At 33.9% G+C, this 20,055-nt stretch overlaps 2 protein-coding genes across 2 annotated transcripts; one reads left to right on the forward strand and one right to left on the reverse strand.

Moving 5' to 3' along the window:
• The first annotated feature begins 4,119 nt into the window (after positions 1–4,119).
• Positions 4,120–4,653, forward strand: LOC110709686 (cytochrome P450 71A1-like). The gene has a single exon (XM_021887908.1). It carries the CDS (start codon positions 4,120–4,122, stop codon positions 4,651–4,653), a length of 534 nt encoding a protein of 177 aa, XP_021743600.1.
• Positions 4,654–5,986: 1,333 nt separating this feature from the next.
• On the reverse strand, positions 5,987–14,073 carry LOC110709846 (cytochrome P450 71B23-like). Its single transcript, XM_021888106.1, has 3 exons — positions 11,917–14,073; positions 7,048–7,366; positions 5,987–6,834 (listed from the first exon to the last, which is right to left on the reverse strand). Exons 1-3 carry the CDS (start codon positions 12,483–12,485, stop codon positions 6,226–6,228), a joined length of 1,497 nt encoding a protein of 498 aa, XP_021743798.1. The 5' UTR covers positions 12,486–14,073; the 3' UTR covers positions 5,987–6,225.
• Between the last annotated feature and the right edge of the window lie 5,982 nt (positions 14,074–20,055).

The following is a 20,055-nucleotide window of genomic DNA, read 5'->3' on the forward strand; positions in this document are numbered from 1 at the left end:
TTAATTATGTAAGTGAAACAAAATAATTAAATTGATTTTAATACCTTACCAAAGACATTAAGGGTATAAATAATGAGGCATTAGGCCTTATTAAAAACGAAAGAAATTTAAGAAAAATTAAGGTTTTGTATTTAATAAAAGAATATTTTTAAGTTAACTCCCATGCAATATACGTAGTACTGTCAAAACGGTTTGACAGTTCGGTTTCAGTTCGGTTTGAAATCGGTTCGGTTTGAAATCGGGTCGTTTTGAAATCGGGTCGGTTTGAAATCGGTTCAAGTGTCTTACGGGTCGGTTTCAGTTCGGTTTAAATAATTATCGGTTCGATTCGGTTTCGGTTTATTCTTGAGCTGTTTAAATTCGGTTAGGGTTGTAAACGGTCCGGGTAGTAAACGGTTCGGTGCAGACGGGTTGCGGTTTGTTAACGGTTCGGTGTAAACGGTTTCGGGTTAGAAACGGTTTGGTTCTTTTTTGGTTCAGTTTTATTTTAGTTCGGTTTTTAACTGGTTGGATTCGTTAACGGGTCCGATTCTTCTACAATTTAACATTATTTGGATCGGTTTTATTTCAGGTTTACTAAATTACGGTTCGAGTCTATTTTTGATTTCAAAAAATTGATTTTTTATCGAGTCGTTTGGATTCGGGCAATTAAACAGTTTTGGTTTGAAATTTGATAGTACTTTCTAACTTTTTGCTGGTTAACAAGTTTTATATCAAGCCGAGACTTCATCACTTCATATTTAGACATCATATTATATACAAATTCTCATTAATTTTATAAATACATATCATGTTATGTTTCAAGTTTAGCCATACCGATCTTACTAGTTTATTACGAAGTAGATTATAAAAGTTTAGTGCATTAATGTATTATTGTTTTACTATCAGATTATTATCTGCTTCTTATTTGATCATTTAATTAATAGTGTCATAATCACGTTTTGATGAGTTGTTGTGACATCGAAATTTGCAATTTGGTATTCGATACTTAATTAGTCAACAAGACTGATAATTAAGACTCGTTTATCATTATATATTTGCATAAAGTTATATATGAAGATTTAGTTAGTTTTGTATTTTTATCTTTGTTTTGTAATCTTAGTTTTCCTAGATTAGTTTAGGCTTAGATTTAGTTATAATCTTAGTTTTGTACTTTTAATCTTTGTTTTGTAATCTTGTTTTCCTAGATTGTAATTTAGATTATGAGTAGTGTAGAGGGGGAAAGTGATTGTTTTCGATTGATTAGTGCTAGTATAGTGGTGTGTATAGTTATTTCTAAATGATTTGGATGTGCTCATTGAGGTGTGTTTAATGTTGCTTTCACTTTGGCTAATTGAATGCATCTAATTAATTAATAAACATGTGTGCATAATAATTATGTTTCAAAAAAAAAAAAAAACACATGTGTGCATAGATTTCATTTAAAATACCTTTTAACTTGGTTTTAATCTTTTCTTTATAGTAAGCGATTTGTAAACGGTTCGATTTATAAGTGATTCGGTTCATAAATGGTTTGGTTTATAAGTGATTCGGTTTATAATCAGTTCGGTTATAAACGGTTCGGTGCAAACAGGTAGCAATTTGTTAACGATTCGGTGTAAACGGTTTTTTATGCCAGTTTAAACGGTTTCGAGTTAGAAACGGTTCGATTCATTTTCGGTTCAGTTTTCTTTCAGTTCGGTTTAGATTTGGTTCGGTTCTTAAACGGTTTAAAGTTACTCGGATCGGTTTGGTTTCGGGTTCACTAAAATACGGTTCGGGTCGATTTTCGATTTCAAAAAATCGGTTATTAATTGGTTCGGTTCTCATTAGGGTCGGTTGGATTCGGGCAGTTAAATGGTTTCGGTTTGAAATTTGACAGTGCTAAATATAAGCATATAAACCTCCATTGTTGAAACATTTTGACCGACCCAATATTTAATAGAATAGTTAAGAATGCCTTTCTTTAGTTGAAAATATAAATGGTGGGTAATTTTTGCACAAATTTTGGCATATACTACATTGATCAGGTGTGAACTCGGGTAAATGGGTTAGGTTTGATGGGTTGGGTCGAGGCTATATTAAATTTGAGTCATGCTAATTTTTGTGTCCATACAAGTCGAAATCATAATCAGGTTTTGATTGGGTCAGTTTCAAATCAGGTTGAATAGGTTAGTATATGATACTTGCCCGTCCATGTACAATTAGCATTATGTTTTTACGGATGCATGGTATTATTAATATTACTTCTAAAAATTGAAGTAAAAATGTACAATAATGTATAGTACCAAAATTATTTTTCTTTTTTAATTGAAACAAAATTTAATGCTAAAATAATAAATTTGGAGAAATTAAAAAAATCGAATGATAATAATACAAGATTATTGAATGATGATACTATTGTAAACATATTACCTTATCTATGTTCATTTATTTTTAAAACACCTAATATAAATATATGAAAAATATATCAAATTATTCTATTAGAGTGTATTTGGAAAAAAAAAAATTATATAAATATTAAAAAATAATATTTATATAAAAAAATTATATAAAAAATGGAAGGAAAATAATTTAATTTTAAAAAATTAATGAATATTTAGCAAAAAAAAAAATTTAAAAATTAAAATTTAAAGGAAATGAAAAATGGAGGCAAAATTTTTAACCAGCAAATATAAAAAATTATTGATATTGATTACTGATTACGTTCACAACTTCAATTACATCGTTCGGTAATTAAGTCATAATGGTGATTACTTAAAATAGTACAATAATCCCTCCAATCTTCCTTTCTATTTTTTTTATTTTTTATTTTTTTATCTTCCTTATTAATTATGTTATTCTACAAATATAAAAAGATATATTTCCTTAATACGAAATCTACAATACCTGTAGGAAAAATACTATCTTAACACTAAACTTTAACTGATTTTCAGGATATCATAGTAGCAGGAACTGATACTAGTACAACTATGGTAATTTGGGCAATGACGATGATAATGAAAAACCCCAATGTAATCAGTGGCGGACCCAGGAATTTCCGACTGGTGAGTCACAATCGATAATCAAATATGTAAAAAAATTTTTTTACCAAACAACCAAATAATAGTACTAAAAAATACATCTAAATATTCAAACAGTACAAAATACAACCAAATGTTCATATAATACTACAAAAGATTATTAAATAGTAATGCAAACTTATTACAATAGTTCTCGACGAGTTTTCATGTTTTGATATCGATTTATGATATCTTCCATGCTAACATTCAAAAACAAATCATTCTCCAAATAAGTAATTAAACAATCATTCAACATTTGATTTAAAATAATCACTCAGGCACTCAGCAAGTCAGCACTTCAGCATTATCATTATTATCATTATTACCCCTAAAACAAAAACTTAGAATTCAAACAATATAGATTTAAAATAATAATAATCATAATTGTGAAAACTAAATAATAGCAGAGACAAAGAAAAGCTTAAGTTTGATAAAATCTGGAAAATTATAATCTTACTCGTCCCACTTCGCTAGAAGATCGTCCGTAAACTTATCGAGGTTAGTGCTATCCCATGGATCTGCATCCCGAAACTCAGTTAGAGGAGGAATAGAACAAAAAAGACGAACAGGGATAGAGTCATCCATTTTTCTTTAAAGTTTTTTCTCAATTTCTATTGCTTCTCTTCGATTAGGGTTTTCTGGAAAATTTGAGAGGAAAGAGGTTTGCAATTCAGTAATCTAAACTGCAATTTTATAACCTGCAAGTATTTGGAGTCGGTTTTGGTTTTAATCTTTTTTCTAATATCAGGCCTCCTGTTTTTCTTTCCTTTTTCTTTCGAGCAATAAAAATCTCAGCCCTTCACTACCCTTTTCCTGTTATTGTCCACCGTCCACGACTCCACGGAGACGGAGCAGGCGAAGAGAACGGTGGCTGGGTGGAGAACTGGAGATGAAGCGAAGAGGCGAAGAGAACTAGAGAAGAAGGCTAGGGTTTGAACTTTGAGGAACAGAGGAAGACAGTAACTCGGAAAGCTAAAGAAAGTTTTTTTTTTTTTTTTTAAATAACTTAAAAAAAAATTTGGGCCCTGGTGAGTCACTTGACCCACCAGGCACAAGCCCAGGTCCGCCACTAAATGTAATGAAGAAAGTCCAGAATGAGCTTAGGAATGCGATTCAAAACAAAGGGTATATCGAAGAAAATGATCTCTCAAATCTTGAATACTTCAAGGCAGTAGTAAAAGAATCATTCCGATTACATCCAGCAGCTCCATTATTAGTTCCACGGGAAACATTGCAAAATTGCACCATAGAGGGATTTGATATTCCATCCAAGACTTTACTATATGTCAACGTATGGGCTACTGGTAGGGATCCTAAAATTTGGAAAGACCCCGATTTATTCAAGCCCGAGAGGTTTATGAAAAGTTCGATTAATTTTCTTGGACAAGATTTTGAGCTTATTCCTTTTGGAGCTGGAAGAAGAATATGTCCTGGCATACATCTTGGTGTTGCTAGCTTGGATATTATGCTTGCCAATTTATTGTACTTTTTTGATTGGGAATTGCCTGGTGGTTTAAGAAGGGAAGACATTGACACTGATGTGCAACTTGGATTAACAATGTATAAAAAAAATCCACTTTGTCTTGTGGCAAATAATTATACGAGTATTTAAGATGTTTTTAATAAAATCAAGTTTAAAATAAAATCTTGTAAAATCTTAAATAGACCTTGTTTGGGTCCAATTTAGTCAACCTAATTGGGCCAATCCAAATGATTTAATTACAAAAGCCTAAAGCAAGGTTCAACTCTCCAAAACATGCTAAAGTCAATCAAGCTCAGTCAGCATGGCAAGCCCATATGACTTCAGGGCCTAGTCCTCATATTTTGAGCAAAGGTATAAAAGCAATCAATTGTCTCACATATCATGGATTCAGAAATAGCCTCGAGAAATTAATTCACTTATATAGCTTTTATCTCTCAACACACTTAACTGACTTTAGCATCGGATGGGCCTTCCTCGGCAACCACCCCCGAGGCTAGTTTACGTGTGTTTGTTGTGCAAGAAACCCTCAGTCCATTCATCAGTTGGTCCGAGATCAGTCTTCTTCCTTGAAAAGGGCCTGCCGAAGGTCCTATTGTTTTCATACCAAACAGACCTGATCACATTAATTTATTGTGGACAATTAGTATTAAGGTCACTATGTTTAAATATTTTTTTAATAAAAAATAAAGGTTGTTATATTAATAAAAAGGTGACTATTTCAAAATAGAGGTTATATTATGTTGAAATAAAAGTTATTGTGTTATAATAAAGATCATATAAGATCAAAATATTTTATAATGAATGTTTTTAATATACTAGACAATATGAATTATAAAGATCCGTATGTTAAAAATAGCGTGACTATATATTCAACATAATGTTAGTTGATACACGTGGATCTTAAGTTCGCAATAATATTAACGTGAATCAAGTCCACACAAGTTTTAAAAAAAAGTCACTATGTTAAATTAGGGTCCCTATGTTCAACATAATGTCAAACCTCAAGTTCACAAAAGTTTTTTTTGTTAAAATCCTAAAATTACATGCAAGAATTAGTTAATGACATCAATATCAAGGCGGCGTTTAAAAATTGGTTACAAGTTTGTGTTAATCATAAAAATTTTAAACCTACAATATACTGATAAAGAGGCAAGAAAATATACGAAAATATTAATTTTATTGATAATTAATGTACTGTGTTACAAATCTATATAGGAGCTCTCTTAATTTCACTTCCAAAGGTTAGGGTTTTAATATGTGTTTATTATATGGAGCCTTGGTAGCTTATTTCATCAGAGAATCATCTTAATAAAATATTTAATAAAAAATAATTCAGTTTAATAAAAATAATTTTTAATTATTAAAAAATTAATGACGTTAAAGAACTAATATAAAAGAGTACCTGTAAAAATAAGTTAATCGATAAAAAAAATTCAATTTAACAAAAATAAGGTAAAGAAAACATAAGCTAAAAGATTTTTTATATATATAATTTTGTTTTAAGTACAACATATCAATAGTATGCACAATTCACATACTCGACTTCAACTACATTTCGTGACTTATATATATTTTACAAAAAATAGTATGTAGTTCTTCTCAAGCTGAGCCACCCCGGCCTCCACCTTTCCGGCTGTCTCATCATTTTGTGGCGAAGGCCGACTTTGGGTGGCGGGATCAAACCACTTAAACCATAACAAACTATGTGAATTTCCTAGCCAAAAGACAAAGTGGATCTTTCTTACTCATCACAAGACCAGGCAACGTATCAGTGTCAATGTCGTCCTTGCTCATACTATTAGGCAATTCCCATTGAAAATTATACAACAAATTGGCAAGTGCAAGCTCATAACTAGCTACACCAAGAACCATTCCCGGGCATATTTTTCTACCAGCCCCGAATGGAATAAGTTCGAAGTCGTTCCCTTTATAATCAATTGAACTCTCCATAAACCTCTCGGGCATGAATTTTTCCGGGTTTTCCCAATGTTCGGGATCTCTTCCAAGAGCCCATATGCTCACGTATATGTGAGTTTTAGGTAGAATATCGTACCCTTCTATGTTGCTTTTTTTAAGTGTTTCTCGAAATGTTACTGGAGCTGCAGGGTGAAATCTTAATGTTTCTTTCACTACTGCCTTAAAGTATTTACACTTTAAAAGATTGTCCATTGTGATACAACCCTTACTGTCGGATAAATTATTCCGAAGCTCTTCTTGTACTTTACTCATGATTGTTGGGTTCTTGATTAGCTCAGTCATTGCCCAAATGACCATGATTGTACTCGTATCTGTTCCTGCTACGAATATATTCTGTGAAAGACGTACCATGTTAGTACTATCAATCAATCAATCGAAGGCTTAGTCTCATAAGTGAGGTCGGCTACATAAACCAAAAGTAATTATTCCGTATAGTCATCAACAAAAATCTTCCTCCTCCATCCCTTACGATCAAATGTCAGTACTAAACAAGTCATTATCAGCAATAATAATGTATCATGAATAAGATTTAAGAGAACAAATTACCATAAGAATTGCTTTAATGTGATCCAAGGTTAGCTCAAATGAAAGGTTACGCGCTTTCATAAGGTTTAGCAGAACATCAATGACATCCTTTTGGTCAGATTCGAGTCGATTTGGGTCAAGATGCTCGTCAATAATCTCCTCATAAAATAAATCCAAGTCGTTGAACACCTTGTCAAGCCTAGAGTATTTTCCGGTCAGCTTATCAAGCCAGCCAATGGAGGGGAAATAATCAGCGATGAAGAAGGCCGTCGACATGGCCTGAAATTCATTAAAGAGGCTGTGAAATCTCCTTCTTTCAAATTCTTCTTCCTCTTCATAACTGTATGTAGATACGAGTAAGAAGATTAATTTTGTAAAAATAGAATTTTAGTAAATAAAAAATAAATAAAATAAAATTAAAAAACAAAACTACCTTATACATTTTAGAATTTGTGAAAAACTGTACAAAAAAATCTTGTAAGAAACTATATAAAACAATAAATGTTGTACGTAAAAAAGTAATAAAACACATAGGGAGTAAGAAGCTAGAGCTACCCTCTGACGAAATTACGCTTTGCATAAGAGATGTTTAATGATCTTTTTCCCACCCTTTTCCCCTTTTCATGCCCAGTTTCCCAATAGTAGCTTTTTATCCCCGAATTCTTCTTCCCTTTCATCATTTAATCTGGCATAAGATAGCTCCTTACAACATTCAATATTTTTATAAGGTAGTTTCGTACAACATTTTGTATAAACTAGTTCTTCATAAAATTTAAAATGTTTAACGTAGTTTTTCTTTAAAAAAATCTCAAAAATACTCATTTGAATTTTATGCTACAGAAGTATATATCAACTTTGACTATAGTTTTACATAAATGCACATAAAATAAATAATTTATCATGTGAAATGGTGATGCTAATATGATGGATGCTCTTTACATCCCCTTTTGTTTGCACTATTTTCTTTTTGATCTGTTATTTTCAATTGTCTCATGATATTAATGATTATTCCCTTCGTCCTTTATTTTTCTTATATTTCATTTAAAGTCGGATGGATTGTTTCAAATTAATAATGGAAGCTACAACTTTATATTACTCTCACACATAATACATTTGATCGTACTACTTAACCAATTATTAACAAGGTAAAAATAAATTGGTTTGGGGTCAAATAATTGAAAATATTACTTCGTATATATATTGATAGTCAAAAACACATCTTAGGACCATGCAAATGAAATAGTACTAGATTATCAGACAAATTGAAGAGAGTGTAATAATTACACGATGTTAATTACGTAATAGACATTGTGCATTAGCAAATGGGTCAATTAAATAGTTGTGGCTAGTAGGCTTTATTTTGTTCAATATTAGTAAAGGAAAAGAAGAGAAAGGTGTAGGGTTTCGTAGTGACCCGACACTACGCGGAAGGAAACCCACCAAGACCCGCCCCTTAATTAAAGCAATTAAACAAGCATAATAAACTTAATCAAACAAGATTAAGAACGAGAATTATACCTTTGACGCGTGCTTCGCTCCCAAAGAGCTCTTACTTCAAAATCCCGAAAAGACGATATCTCCGACGGATCGTACCCTCGACCCGACCCGAGCGTCCTAAGTGTTGAAGGTTAGTCAAGACCCGGACAAAATAACTATGAGTTTTACGAATCAAAGGTTTACTCTTTCTTAGAGTTGCCTTTTTAATTCCACTCAAGGTTGTTCATTTCCCAATACCCAAGCTTGGTATTTATAGGGAAATGAACCCTTGTATTTCATTCCCCAACCAATGTGGGAGAATGTTTCATTTGCTAATTAATTTATTTCTAAAATAAATTAATAAGTAAATGCAATCACAATTCGACAAGTGTCAAAGGGAGAGAGAGCATTAGGTGAGGACCATGGAGAGGTGGGGGGACCAATGCCTTGCTCCCCAAGGCTTTCCCAAAGCCTTGGTCCCCACCCTCACAAAACCGCATCACCTAAGGCTGCTGGCCAGCTGGTTGTGCCAGCTAGCCCAGCATGCTAGCACAAGCCCAGCAGCAGCGCTGGTGCTTGCTCGTGCTGGCGCTGGTGCTTGCTGGTGCGTGCTGGCGCTGGTGCTTGCTGGTGCGTGCTGGCGCTGGTGCCAGCATCCCACGCATCATCGTTGCACCGTATGCTTGCATGGCCCAGCATACGCGCTGCTAGCGAGCCACGCATGCTGGCCTCTTGCTTCGCATCACACTCGCACACTATGCGCGCCACGCATCAGCCCCTCTCGCACGCAATGCCTAGCATGCGTGCTGCTAGCAAGCCACGCATGCTTGGCTTGACGTTGCTAGCTTGCTAGTCCCTCGCATACACTCGCACAGCCACATGCATCAGCCTCGGCCATGCACCATGCACGCACATGCCTCGCCCAAGCACCACGCACCATGCATGCGCCAGTGCCTAGCACTAGTTGTGCTTGGTGCGTGTGGTCCTGCCATGCGCCCAACATTGTGCTAAGGCCTCTACGGTATCAGGCCATCCTAGGGCACGCATGGTGCGCCTAGTGATGCTGCCTGGGCTGCGATGGTGCCCAACCATCCTAGGGCACGCATGGTGCGCCTAGTGATGCTGCCTGGCTTGCGATGGGTTGCGATGGCGCCCAGCATTATGCTAGGGCTGCGATAGCGCCTAGGCATGATGCCAGGGCTGTGTTGGCGCGCCTGGTGCTAGCGATAGCCAGCCATGGTGCCTAGCCATCACGCTAAGGCTGCGATAGCGCCTAGGCATGATGCTAAGGCTGCTATGGCGCGCCTAATGCCTATGATGAGCTAGCCTAGCCTAGCTATGGCTATGCTCATACTTGTCGATTGTGATTTTGCGACGCTCGGTCTCGATGCCTTAGGCTCGATGTCCGACGTCTGTATTCGTAAAACTCTGTCGACTCATTAAATCCTTTCGGATTAATTCGTCGTCTCGGATCGGTGATTCGATTGGGTTCGACCCGAAGGGTTCAGTTAAGATTAAGTTGTAATATCAATTGTACCTCGATATTACTGATCGGAAGCGGCCTCCACCTAGGCATCCCGATCACTTGACCTTACTGAAGAATTAGCTCCGTAATAATTCTGAACCCTCTATCGGAAAAATACACTTGTTGGAAGGACACCATTCCTTTCAAAAGGAAGAGAAGGGAAAGGAAGGTGATTTTATTTTCCAATATTTGGTTAACGTAAGGAAATAAAAGGAAAAGAAAGGAAATTTATAATGCATAACTTTTATTTTTCTCTTTCCAGTCAAATTCCTCCAATTTTAAGAGGAAAGGAAAGCTAAAAATTTGTAAAGGGACTTTCCTCTCACTTCCCTTCCTTTCCTTTGAATTCTCATGTCATTTATTCAATCAAACATGGGAACATAATTAAAACCATTTCCTTTCTTTTCTTTTTTATCCAAATCCCTTCAAACAACAAGGGCCTTAAATTTAATGGGACAATTAATTAAATAGTTGCGATAATTTAGATTTGAAGGGGCAATTAAATAGTTTTAATTATTTAGATTTGATGGGATGATTAAATAATTGTGATAATTTTAGCTATGAAAGGAGTACATACAATGATCTAGACAAATAAATTAGGGGAAAAAAATTAGACAATAATGACATTTTATCTTTATCTTATCTTGCTCATCATGACGATTATCAACCTTAATGTATGGGTAATGATAGATATTCAACTCTCCCCTCATCCGAAGCTTGATGGCAGCTCGAAGAATCCAAGGACACACGTCTAATCATCCCACCTCATCACCCAACACCCAGCCAGCCCCCCAAAATAAATAAAAGTACACATTATATCTTACCCGAATTGGCCGAATATGTGAATTTCTAAATTCTAATTCTATTTTAAATGATATTTCTCGAAATATTTGGCATGTTTGACATTTACTATTTGTATACTAATTTTGATCATTGTTTTTGTCATAACATATTAAAAACAAATTTTGTCACGAAATATATTGCTAAATATTTATTAATATCAAGCTTCATTATATCAATATTTTTTGTATTTTTATTTTAACCAATGTTTAATTATACATATTTTAAGGTCAAAATAGCATATTGACATGGTCAATTATTTTGAGACAGAGAGAATATCATATATTTGGAGCTAACAATTGAACTTTCGGGTCCGGTCCAAGTCGAGACAATGCAAGTCGGATCGTGCATTGACAAATACTTGTTTGAGTTCATTTTAGGCTCGGATTGGGTTGAAATATGAGGAGTAGTCATATATTCTATAGCCTATAGATTTATTATAATAATTGTATATTTATTAAATATATTATCGGCGAGTCAGTTTGAGTTGGGTTAATTATTTGTCAAGTAATTTTGTAAGGATTAAAAATTTTGGAACCATGAATAATCATAATCATGTTGTCAATTTTGCTAGATTAACAAAAACTTCGTTGTTTTAGAAGAAATTTCAAAGATAGTACAAATGATTTTAGATAATATTAAATTTCGAATTGAATCATCAAATACAGGTCAATTTAGCTAGATTAACATATATAAGAAGAAATTTCAAAAATAGAGAAAATGAATAAATGACACCGTATACTCTCTTCATTACTGCATTTTGAATTAATGGTTATGGCCCACATTATCACGGAGTGTATTACTTCTATTTGAACTTTTATCCTATTTTTCACTCGCATCACCAATATTTTGAAACAAGTGGACTATTTTCGCAGTTTATTGTCACTTGCACCATTTAAAGTTTTAGTTTACTAATGCATGACTTCAATCATGAATATTTTTAGTCATCTATTTGGTAAAAATTATAAAAGAAAAAAAAGAAAAAAAAATGTAAATAACATAAAAGTGCAATGATGCAAGTATTAAAGAACGAAGAAATAATTACATACCTCCTACCAAAGGCAAGCCTGCATATATTGGAGCTCGCAGAAAGAAACAACAATTCACTCAAATCGACAACTTTAGAAGCAGAAGCAAGAGAAGAAATCTTATGAATAAGCCTTGTAAATTCATCTTGAAGAATTGGAGCAAAAGACTGCACTCTTTTTACACTAAACAAATGAAGAGCAGAAATCTTTCTTATTTCTCTGAAGTACTCAAAGTCTTTCGCAAACATTATGTCTGAACCATTATAACTTAGTCTTCGCATGCCAACTGATATAGGTCGATGGCAAAAGTTTAAGTCCTGCGTTTGCAGGACTTCTTTTGCCATCGTCGATGATTGAATAACAACAACATTTTTACTTCCAAATCGCAGTGTGTATATAGGGCCATGGATCTTAGCGAGTTTTGCAAAAGATAAGTGTGGTTTCGAGAAATCGAATTGGTGTAAGTTTCCGATAAAGGGGAGGCCTTTAGGTCCGGATGGAGGATGAAATGGTTCATTTTTTTGGTGCTTTGTAAGAAGAAGAAAAATAAGAGAAAGGGTTGCTAGGAAGAAGAGGAGAATAATTAGCATTATTTTTTATGGATTTATTATGGTATCAAATGTGTTTAATTCATGCATGTCTTGGTCTAGTAACTAGCTATACAAATTAATAAATATCATGCAAGTGGTAGACAAATGCAAATGAAAATGGAATTTTTAACATGAGTGGAGAAACCTTTGCCCGGTTCTCCAATAATAGACTGACCTTTAAATCTTCCCATTTTGGATAGAAGTTTGCATTTTTTCTCCCAAAATGGACCAAACAGGTCACCCAACCTGTTATATCAGGTAAAACGCCACTTGTCATTTTATCATTGGTCAAGGTTTTTTTTTTTTTAATTTCCCTTTCCTCCTGATCCCTTTTCCCTTTCCTCCCTCTCAGCCACCGCCACTTTTCTCTCTCTTCTTTCTTCTCTCACAACCACCACACCTCCACCACGGTCCAAATCAAGTTGTCGGCCTTCTCGTCGGAGTCTCTCAACCACCACACCACCACCAGCCTTCTTGTTGTCGTTAACTCTCCTTCTCTTCTCTCTTATCTAACAACCACTACCCCACGACCACCATCGGAGTCTCACATCCCTCTCAATCAGAGTCGCCTGCTCTCCTTCTCATCGGAGATGTCGGCACTTCTTCGAAGTTGAAACCCTAGACAAGATATTTTGATGTTGAGCTTGAAACCTCATATCTAAAGCAAAAATGGTGAAAGATAGGAGGAAAGGTGTGGTGTTGGTTACAAGGTGGGTGTGGGGTAGCTTCGTGGTTTGAATGCGAGATGGGTGGGGTGGGTTTCAAATCTTGGTGTTGGTGAGAGGGTGGTTTTCGGGTAGGTAGGAGGTGGGTTTTTGGATCTTGGTGGTAGTGGGGTGGGTTGGTATGGTGATTTCGGTGGGTTAAGATAGTGTGAGTGTGGTGGTTGTGGCTTGCGGTTGTTGTGGACGGTCGTGCGTGGGTTTGGAGTGAGGAAGCAGGGGAGATTGAGGGGTGAGAAGGAGGAGGGGTGGTTTCGTGGCGGGGGAAGGGGAGGAAGAGGTCTTCGATGGTTGGGCTGGGGTTAGGGGCTGCCGGAGATGGTGTGCAGGTGGAGCAATGGTGGTGTACTTTGGGAGGAGAGAGGGAAAAAAAACCCAACAATAAGTTTAAAAAAATTGAAATTAAAAAAATTAAAAAAAAAAATTGGAGAGGATAGATGAAGCTTGAGTTGGTTCATCCATGGCAAATGAGATGGAGGAAGGTGATGGAGGAATGAGTGAGGGGATGGTCGAAAAGGGAGGAGAGGTGGAGAAGGGGGTGGCTGGCAATGAGGTGAGGGGCTGTTTTTTTTTTTTAATAAAAAAAAAATTATTTTGTTAATTTAAAAAAGAAAATTAAAGATTTTTAATTAAAAAAAAAGATAATTAAAGAAAAATAACCGGTTGTACAGGTCACCAGTTATTTGAGTTCATTTTGGGAGAAAAATGTTAAACTTGTGTCTAATACGGGCAGATTTAAAGGTCAGTCCATTATTGGAGAAGCGGGCAAAGGTTTGTCCACTCATGTTAAAAATTCCAATGAATAATAGTACATGAGAAAATATCTTTTTTTTTCTTATAGTACATGAGAAAATATCCTTTTTTTTTTTTTTTTTTTTTTTTGATGCAAAACTTGGGGAAAGACCCCAACAACCAGGAACAAACAAAAAACAAAGGACCTATGAGATCTCATCAGCAAATTGCGAATTCTCAATACTAATTTTTTAAGAAATATTTTTACTTCGTATGTATAATTTTCATTGATTAACTTTTGACTTGTCGTATATAAATATATTTACTTCTATTAATAATTAAAGAAATAAAGGACTTATGAATGTATACAGTAAGTTTAAGAAATATACAGAGTATATAAGAACATAAGACAGTCATCATTACTTTGTAAATTTTAAAAGAAAGGATCTCTAAAACAGTGGTGGAGCCACGTAGGAACATGGGGGGACAGTTGTCCCCCCATTTTCCAAAAAAAAAAAATAATGTTTTATGTTAGCTTAAGTAGATGTTGAAAATAAGAATAAATACATTACATGTATAGCTTGTATATAGACAACATTTGGTCTGGTGGTTGATGGGCTTGAGTAAGGCTTGTATTTCTCTTTAATCCTAAGTTCGATTCATTACCCAATCATTTTTTCGTTTCTTTTTGCTATTTTTGGACTTTATTTTTATTTCATTTTATAGTTTATACAAAGTGCTCCCATTTAACTTCTTTTTTTTGTTTTTGGATTTTGCCCTTTTTTTTTTTTTTACTTGTTTTTGAATTTCATTTTATAGTATATAATTTATATATACAAAGTATTATTTATATATACAAAGTATTATAAGTATTCAAACCTCTAACTACTCTCATTTAACTGTTTAATCAAGTACCGCCTTGTTGATAGTGATTACTAATGTGTTATTAAACTATTTGTAATGAACACATGTCTCCGTATTTTTTTTATATTTTTAATTATGTGTGCCTAAATTCCATTTTTTTTTAATGTAACCCAAATCCCTTTACATCTACTATCAATTTGTTTAAATGCTTATCATTTGATAAATCGTATATATCGATTATTGAGGATTACATACCTTAAAAATGGAATCATTACCCAATCATTTTTTCGTTTCTTTTTGCTATTTTTGGACTTTATTTTTATTTCATTATATAGTTTATACAAAGTGCTCCCATTTAACTTCTTTTTTTTGTTTTTGGATTTTGCCCTTTTTTTTTTTTTTACTTGTTTTTGAATTTCATTTTATAGTATATAATTTATATATACAAAGTATTATTTATATATACAAAGTATTATAAGTATTCAAACCTCTAACTACTCTCATTTAACTGTTTAATCAAGTACCGCCTTGTTGATAGTGATTACTAATGTGTTATTAAACTATTTGTAATGAACACATGTCTCCGTATTTTTTTTATATTTTTAACTATGTGTGCCTAAATTCCATTTTTTTTTATGTAACCCAAATCCCTTTACATCTACTATCAATTTGTTTAAATGCTTATCATTTGATAAATCGTATATATCGATTATTGAGGATTACATACCTTAAAAATGGGGTTTACCAGCAAAAAAAATATTTGTTTTGGTTAATAATTTTCTTAATATGCAATTAATCTCTTAACAACTCCTCTTTCACCACATAAGAATAATTGTCATATCTCATACGCGATTTCAAATATATATTAAACAATTTATGTAATCAATTTTTTTCTTAAAATTATTGTCGATTATTAAACATCTAAAATTCCCCCCCCCCGGGTTACAAATCCTGGCTCCGCCACTGCTCTAAAATAAAAAATAAAAAAAGTCATGTCAAGTAAAACGAGTGTAACAATCAAAATGAGTCAAATAATCTAACAATTTTATAACAAAATGAGGAAAATAAATTCTGGATCAGTCGCGCACTCGCGCGAAGTGTTAGGCCCAAATACACTATATGAAATAACATGTACATGTCGGTATTGATTTTGGACTACTTACATGAAGTAAAGGATCCAATTTTATAAAAATTCGCGCAGGACCTGGATGTCTTTGTCTCGATTAGGAGAAGTCTTAAGTGACAAACACAGCTACATTTCAAGACAACTAGATCAAGCCGTAAGCCCCAATAAGCCACCAATAGACTACTGCGGTCCCAGCGAGCATCCTTTTCAAATTCAGTTTTTGACAAAATAATGGGGCTACATTCATTGCAAAGATGCAACAAGTTGATTCGAAAGGAGCTCATCAAATCAAAATCACTCTCAATAACTGAAAAAATCAAGTGTTTTTCATATACAAATTAAAAGAGATCGAGGTGCTTCACGAGATTCCGAGAGGTCACTTTTAGGTGGTTGAAACCATTTTGCCCCTTAACTATCAACGTAATCGGTTACAGACATACCTCTAATCCCATCATGGACTTAAAGGCTACCATGAGCATATATATATGACTGATTAGTGGACATATATGATTTTTTAAAAACATTTTATGACTCCCAGATCCATCCTCACCATCATATTGCTTAAATTATTGACATACATTGAGGTGTTTTTCGAGGTTCCTAATGTCTCTGAGCTCCTATTTGGTGCCCAATTTAACAAAAATGATTCTTGTACACAGTGGCGGACCCAGGAATTTCCGACTGGTGAGTCACAATCGATAATCAAATATGTAAAAAAAAAATTTTACCAAACAACCAAATAATAGTACTAAAAAATACATCTAAATATTCAAACAGTACAAAATACAACCAAATGTTCATATAATACTACAAAAGATAATTAAATAGTAATGCAAACTTATTACAATAGTTCTCGACGAGTTTTCATGTTTTGATATCGATTTATGATATCTTCCATGCTAACATTCAAAAACAAATCATTCTCCAAATAAGTAATTAAACAATCATTCAACATTTGATTTAAAATAATCACTCAGGCACTCAGCAAGTCAGCACTTCAGCATTATCATTATTATCATTATTACCCCTAAAACAAAAACTTAGAATTCAAACAATATAGATTTAAAATAATAATAATCATAATTGTGAAAACTAAATAATAGCAGAGACAAAGAAAAGCTTAAGTTTGATAAAATCTGGAAAATTATAATCTTACTCGTCCCACTTCGCTAGAAGATCGTCCGTAAACTTATCGAGGTTAGTGCTATCCCATGGATCTGCATCCCGAAACTCAGTTAGAGGAGGAATAGAACAAAAAAGACGAACAGGGATAGAGTCATCCATTTTTCTTTAAAGTTTTTTCTCAATTTCTATTGCTTCTCTTCGATTAGGGTTTTCTGGAAAATTTGAGAGGAAAGAGGTTTGCAATTCAGTAATCTAAACTGCAATTTTATAACCTGCAAGTATTTGGAGTCGGTTTTGGTTTTAATCTTTTTTCTAATATCAGGCCTCCTGTTTTTCTTTCCTTTTTCTTTCGAGCAATAAAAATCTCAGCCCTTCACTACCCTTTTCCTGTTATTGTCCACCGTCCACGACTCCACGGAGACGGAGCAGGCGAAGAGAACGGTGGCTGGGTGGAGAACTGGAGATGAAGCGAAGAGGCGAAGAGAACTAGAGAAGAAGGCTAGGGTTTGAACTTTGAGGAACAGAGGAAGACAGTAACTCGGGAAGCTAAAGAAAGTTTTTTTTTTTTTTTAAATAACTTAAAAAAAAATTTGGGCCCTGGTGAGTCACTTGACCCACCAGGCACAAGCCCAGGTCCGCCACTGCTTGTACATGTTTTATAGATTTTTTTTTTTTTTTTTTTTTGTGTGTGTGTGTTTGGAGAGTCACAAGGGCGAATGATGAGAATCGATCCCAAAATCACCTGACACCGGGAGGGAAGCTCTAACCACTTGAGCTATCCCTCACTCTCATGTTTTGTAGATTACTCGTGGTTTTTCTATTGTATTTAAGATATAGTGATATACATGATGCTATTTTTTTGAAAAAAAAAAAAGAAAGAAAAAAAGAAAACCCCACCAAAATGAAAAAATAAATTTAGTCTTTCAATCGGATCCACATGATTTGAAACAAGTGATCAACCCTAGATAGCTATGACGATTTCATTTTCTCTCCATTAATCGGTATAAGATTTGTAATATTTTGTCATTGCCCCAAACAATGCCTAGAGGTAATTAGTTAATGCATGTAATTTTAGAACAATAATTATTTATAATTTTATACTCCATATCATGGGGAAACAATAATATTTTATGTGTGAGTATGATATAATTGTATCACGTACGGGCCACCGTATATCAATTGATTAAAAAGGACAATATTAAGGCGTGTCGTGATAATATGTATCTGATTTGTTAGAAAAGATAAAAATTAAAAAAATAATAACGAAAAGATTATTATAGAAAAGAGGGAGCATAGAGTCCTAGTGTGGACTAGATAGATGATTGTTGTAGCATCGTACAGTCCTTTTGTGGAGTTGATTGAGTGTAATCCTTACTAGGGCCAGCATAATTCAATTCACTATTAAGTAGGGAACATATAAATCATTTAGATGGCACATCAAGGCAGATACCATCGACTTAGTAGTTGCCAAATATAATTATTTGTGGGGGATATTGTGATCATTCTTACATTCTATCACGTGTTATTTGTCATCAAAACTTCTTATATATTAATTAAATTAGTACGGCTACACTAAAGTTTTATATGCACGCAATGAAAGTTTGAAGACGAATTTTAGGCTCTTCTCTTAGTAAAGAGAAACTAATTAGCTACTCCGTAATATACGAAAACTCAAATTATGTTGATATTGAAAATATTAAACTCTAAAAGAATAGAGTTGTTAAGACATGTTAGTTATCTAAAATTTCGACACCAAAACCTCTATAATTACTAATTAGCCTATATTTCACATGGTAACTTGTTAACTAACTTATGTTGAATTTGTAGACATATGTTTAGTAAACGCATCAATTTATTGACTTTAACACATTATATTATAAAGGTTTTACTGATATTAAAAAATAAAATAAGATTACTACGAATAATTAAGTTTATCTCCGCTTGGCTGGACGAAGATTGATCTGGGGCTTCAGATGACGTCCTAGACAGTCCATATGTGATATTACTGTTTAGTCTATTACGTAAAAAGACTAATAAATGGCAAATTTGTTCTGTTGTACTCTATATTTGTACGTGTTTAGCTTTAGATTTATTGAATCTGTAACATCAACTTTTTTGTTTGGCCACACCATGTGACAGGGGTTACTTGTAGGGGTTACTTGTATAGGTTACTTATAAAATTTCTATGTTTTTTTTATGTAAACCAAACAACACCTTATTCAAGGCTTACTTGTATAGGTTACTTATTCAGGGGTTATATGTAGGATTTACCTACTTAGGGGTTACTTGTAGGCGTTACTTATTCAGGGGTTACTTATTCAGAGGTTACTTACTCAGTCATTTAGTGCGTTTTTTGTGTGAGAGTATCCCCTAACCGACCGAGTAACCCTTGAATAAGTAACCCCTGAATAAGTAACCTCTATCATTTACCCCTAACCAAACGCGTAATCTCTGACCAAACGAGTAACCCTTGAATAAATAACCCTTACAAGTAACCCCTAACCAGGCCAAACGAGTAACCCTGCCACATAGTGTGGCCAGCCACATATAAAATAAAATTTGTGTTATTTTGTAACTGCATTGTATACATTTTCCTATTCAAAAATATAGAGTTTGTTAGCCATTTTTGGACGATTACTTATTTAATTTAGAAGTTCAAATTGTAGAAATTGAGAATAGATTTTCGAAAGATACGTGTGATACAATACAACGTTCCTTCTAGACACTATACAGTATGTGACTAGATAAGAAGAAAAAAAATTTACCTTTTTTTTTTTTTTTTTTTTTTACATTGGTCCATGATCATGCATTGACATTTGGTCCTTTTTGGATCTACCAATATAATACAACTTAGTGATAAACAGATTAAAATGAACCGTTATCTATTTTTGCTAGTCTAGAAATATAAGGTCAGTGGCGGACCTGGGCTTGTGTCTGGTGGGTCAAGTGACTCACCAGGGCCCAAATTTTTTTTTAAGTTATTTAAAAAAAAAAAAAAAAC

Source organism: Chenopodium quinoa, unplaced genomic scaffold (genome assembly GCF_001683475.1).
Source record: "Chenopodium quinoa cultivar QQ74 unplaced genomic scaffold, ASM168347v1, whole genome shotgun sequence".
Classification (NCBI taxonomy): domain Eukaryota; kingdom Viridiplantae; phylum Streptophyta; class Magnoliopsida; order Caryophyllales; family Amaranthaceae; genus Chenopodium; species Chenopodium quinoa.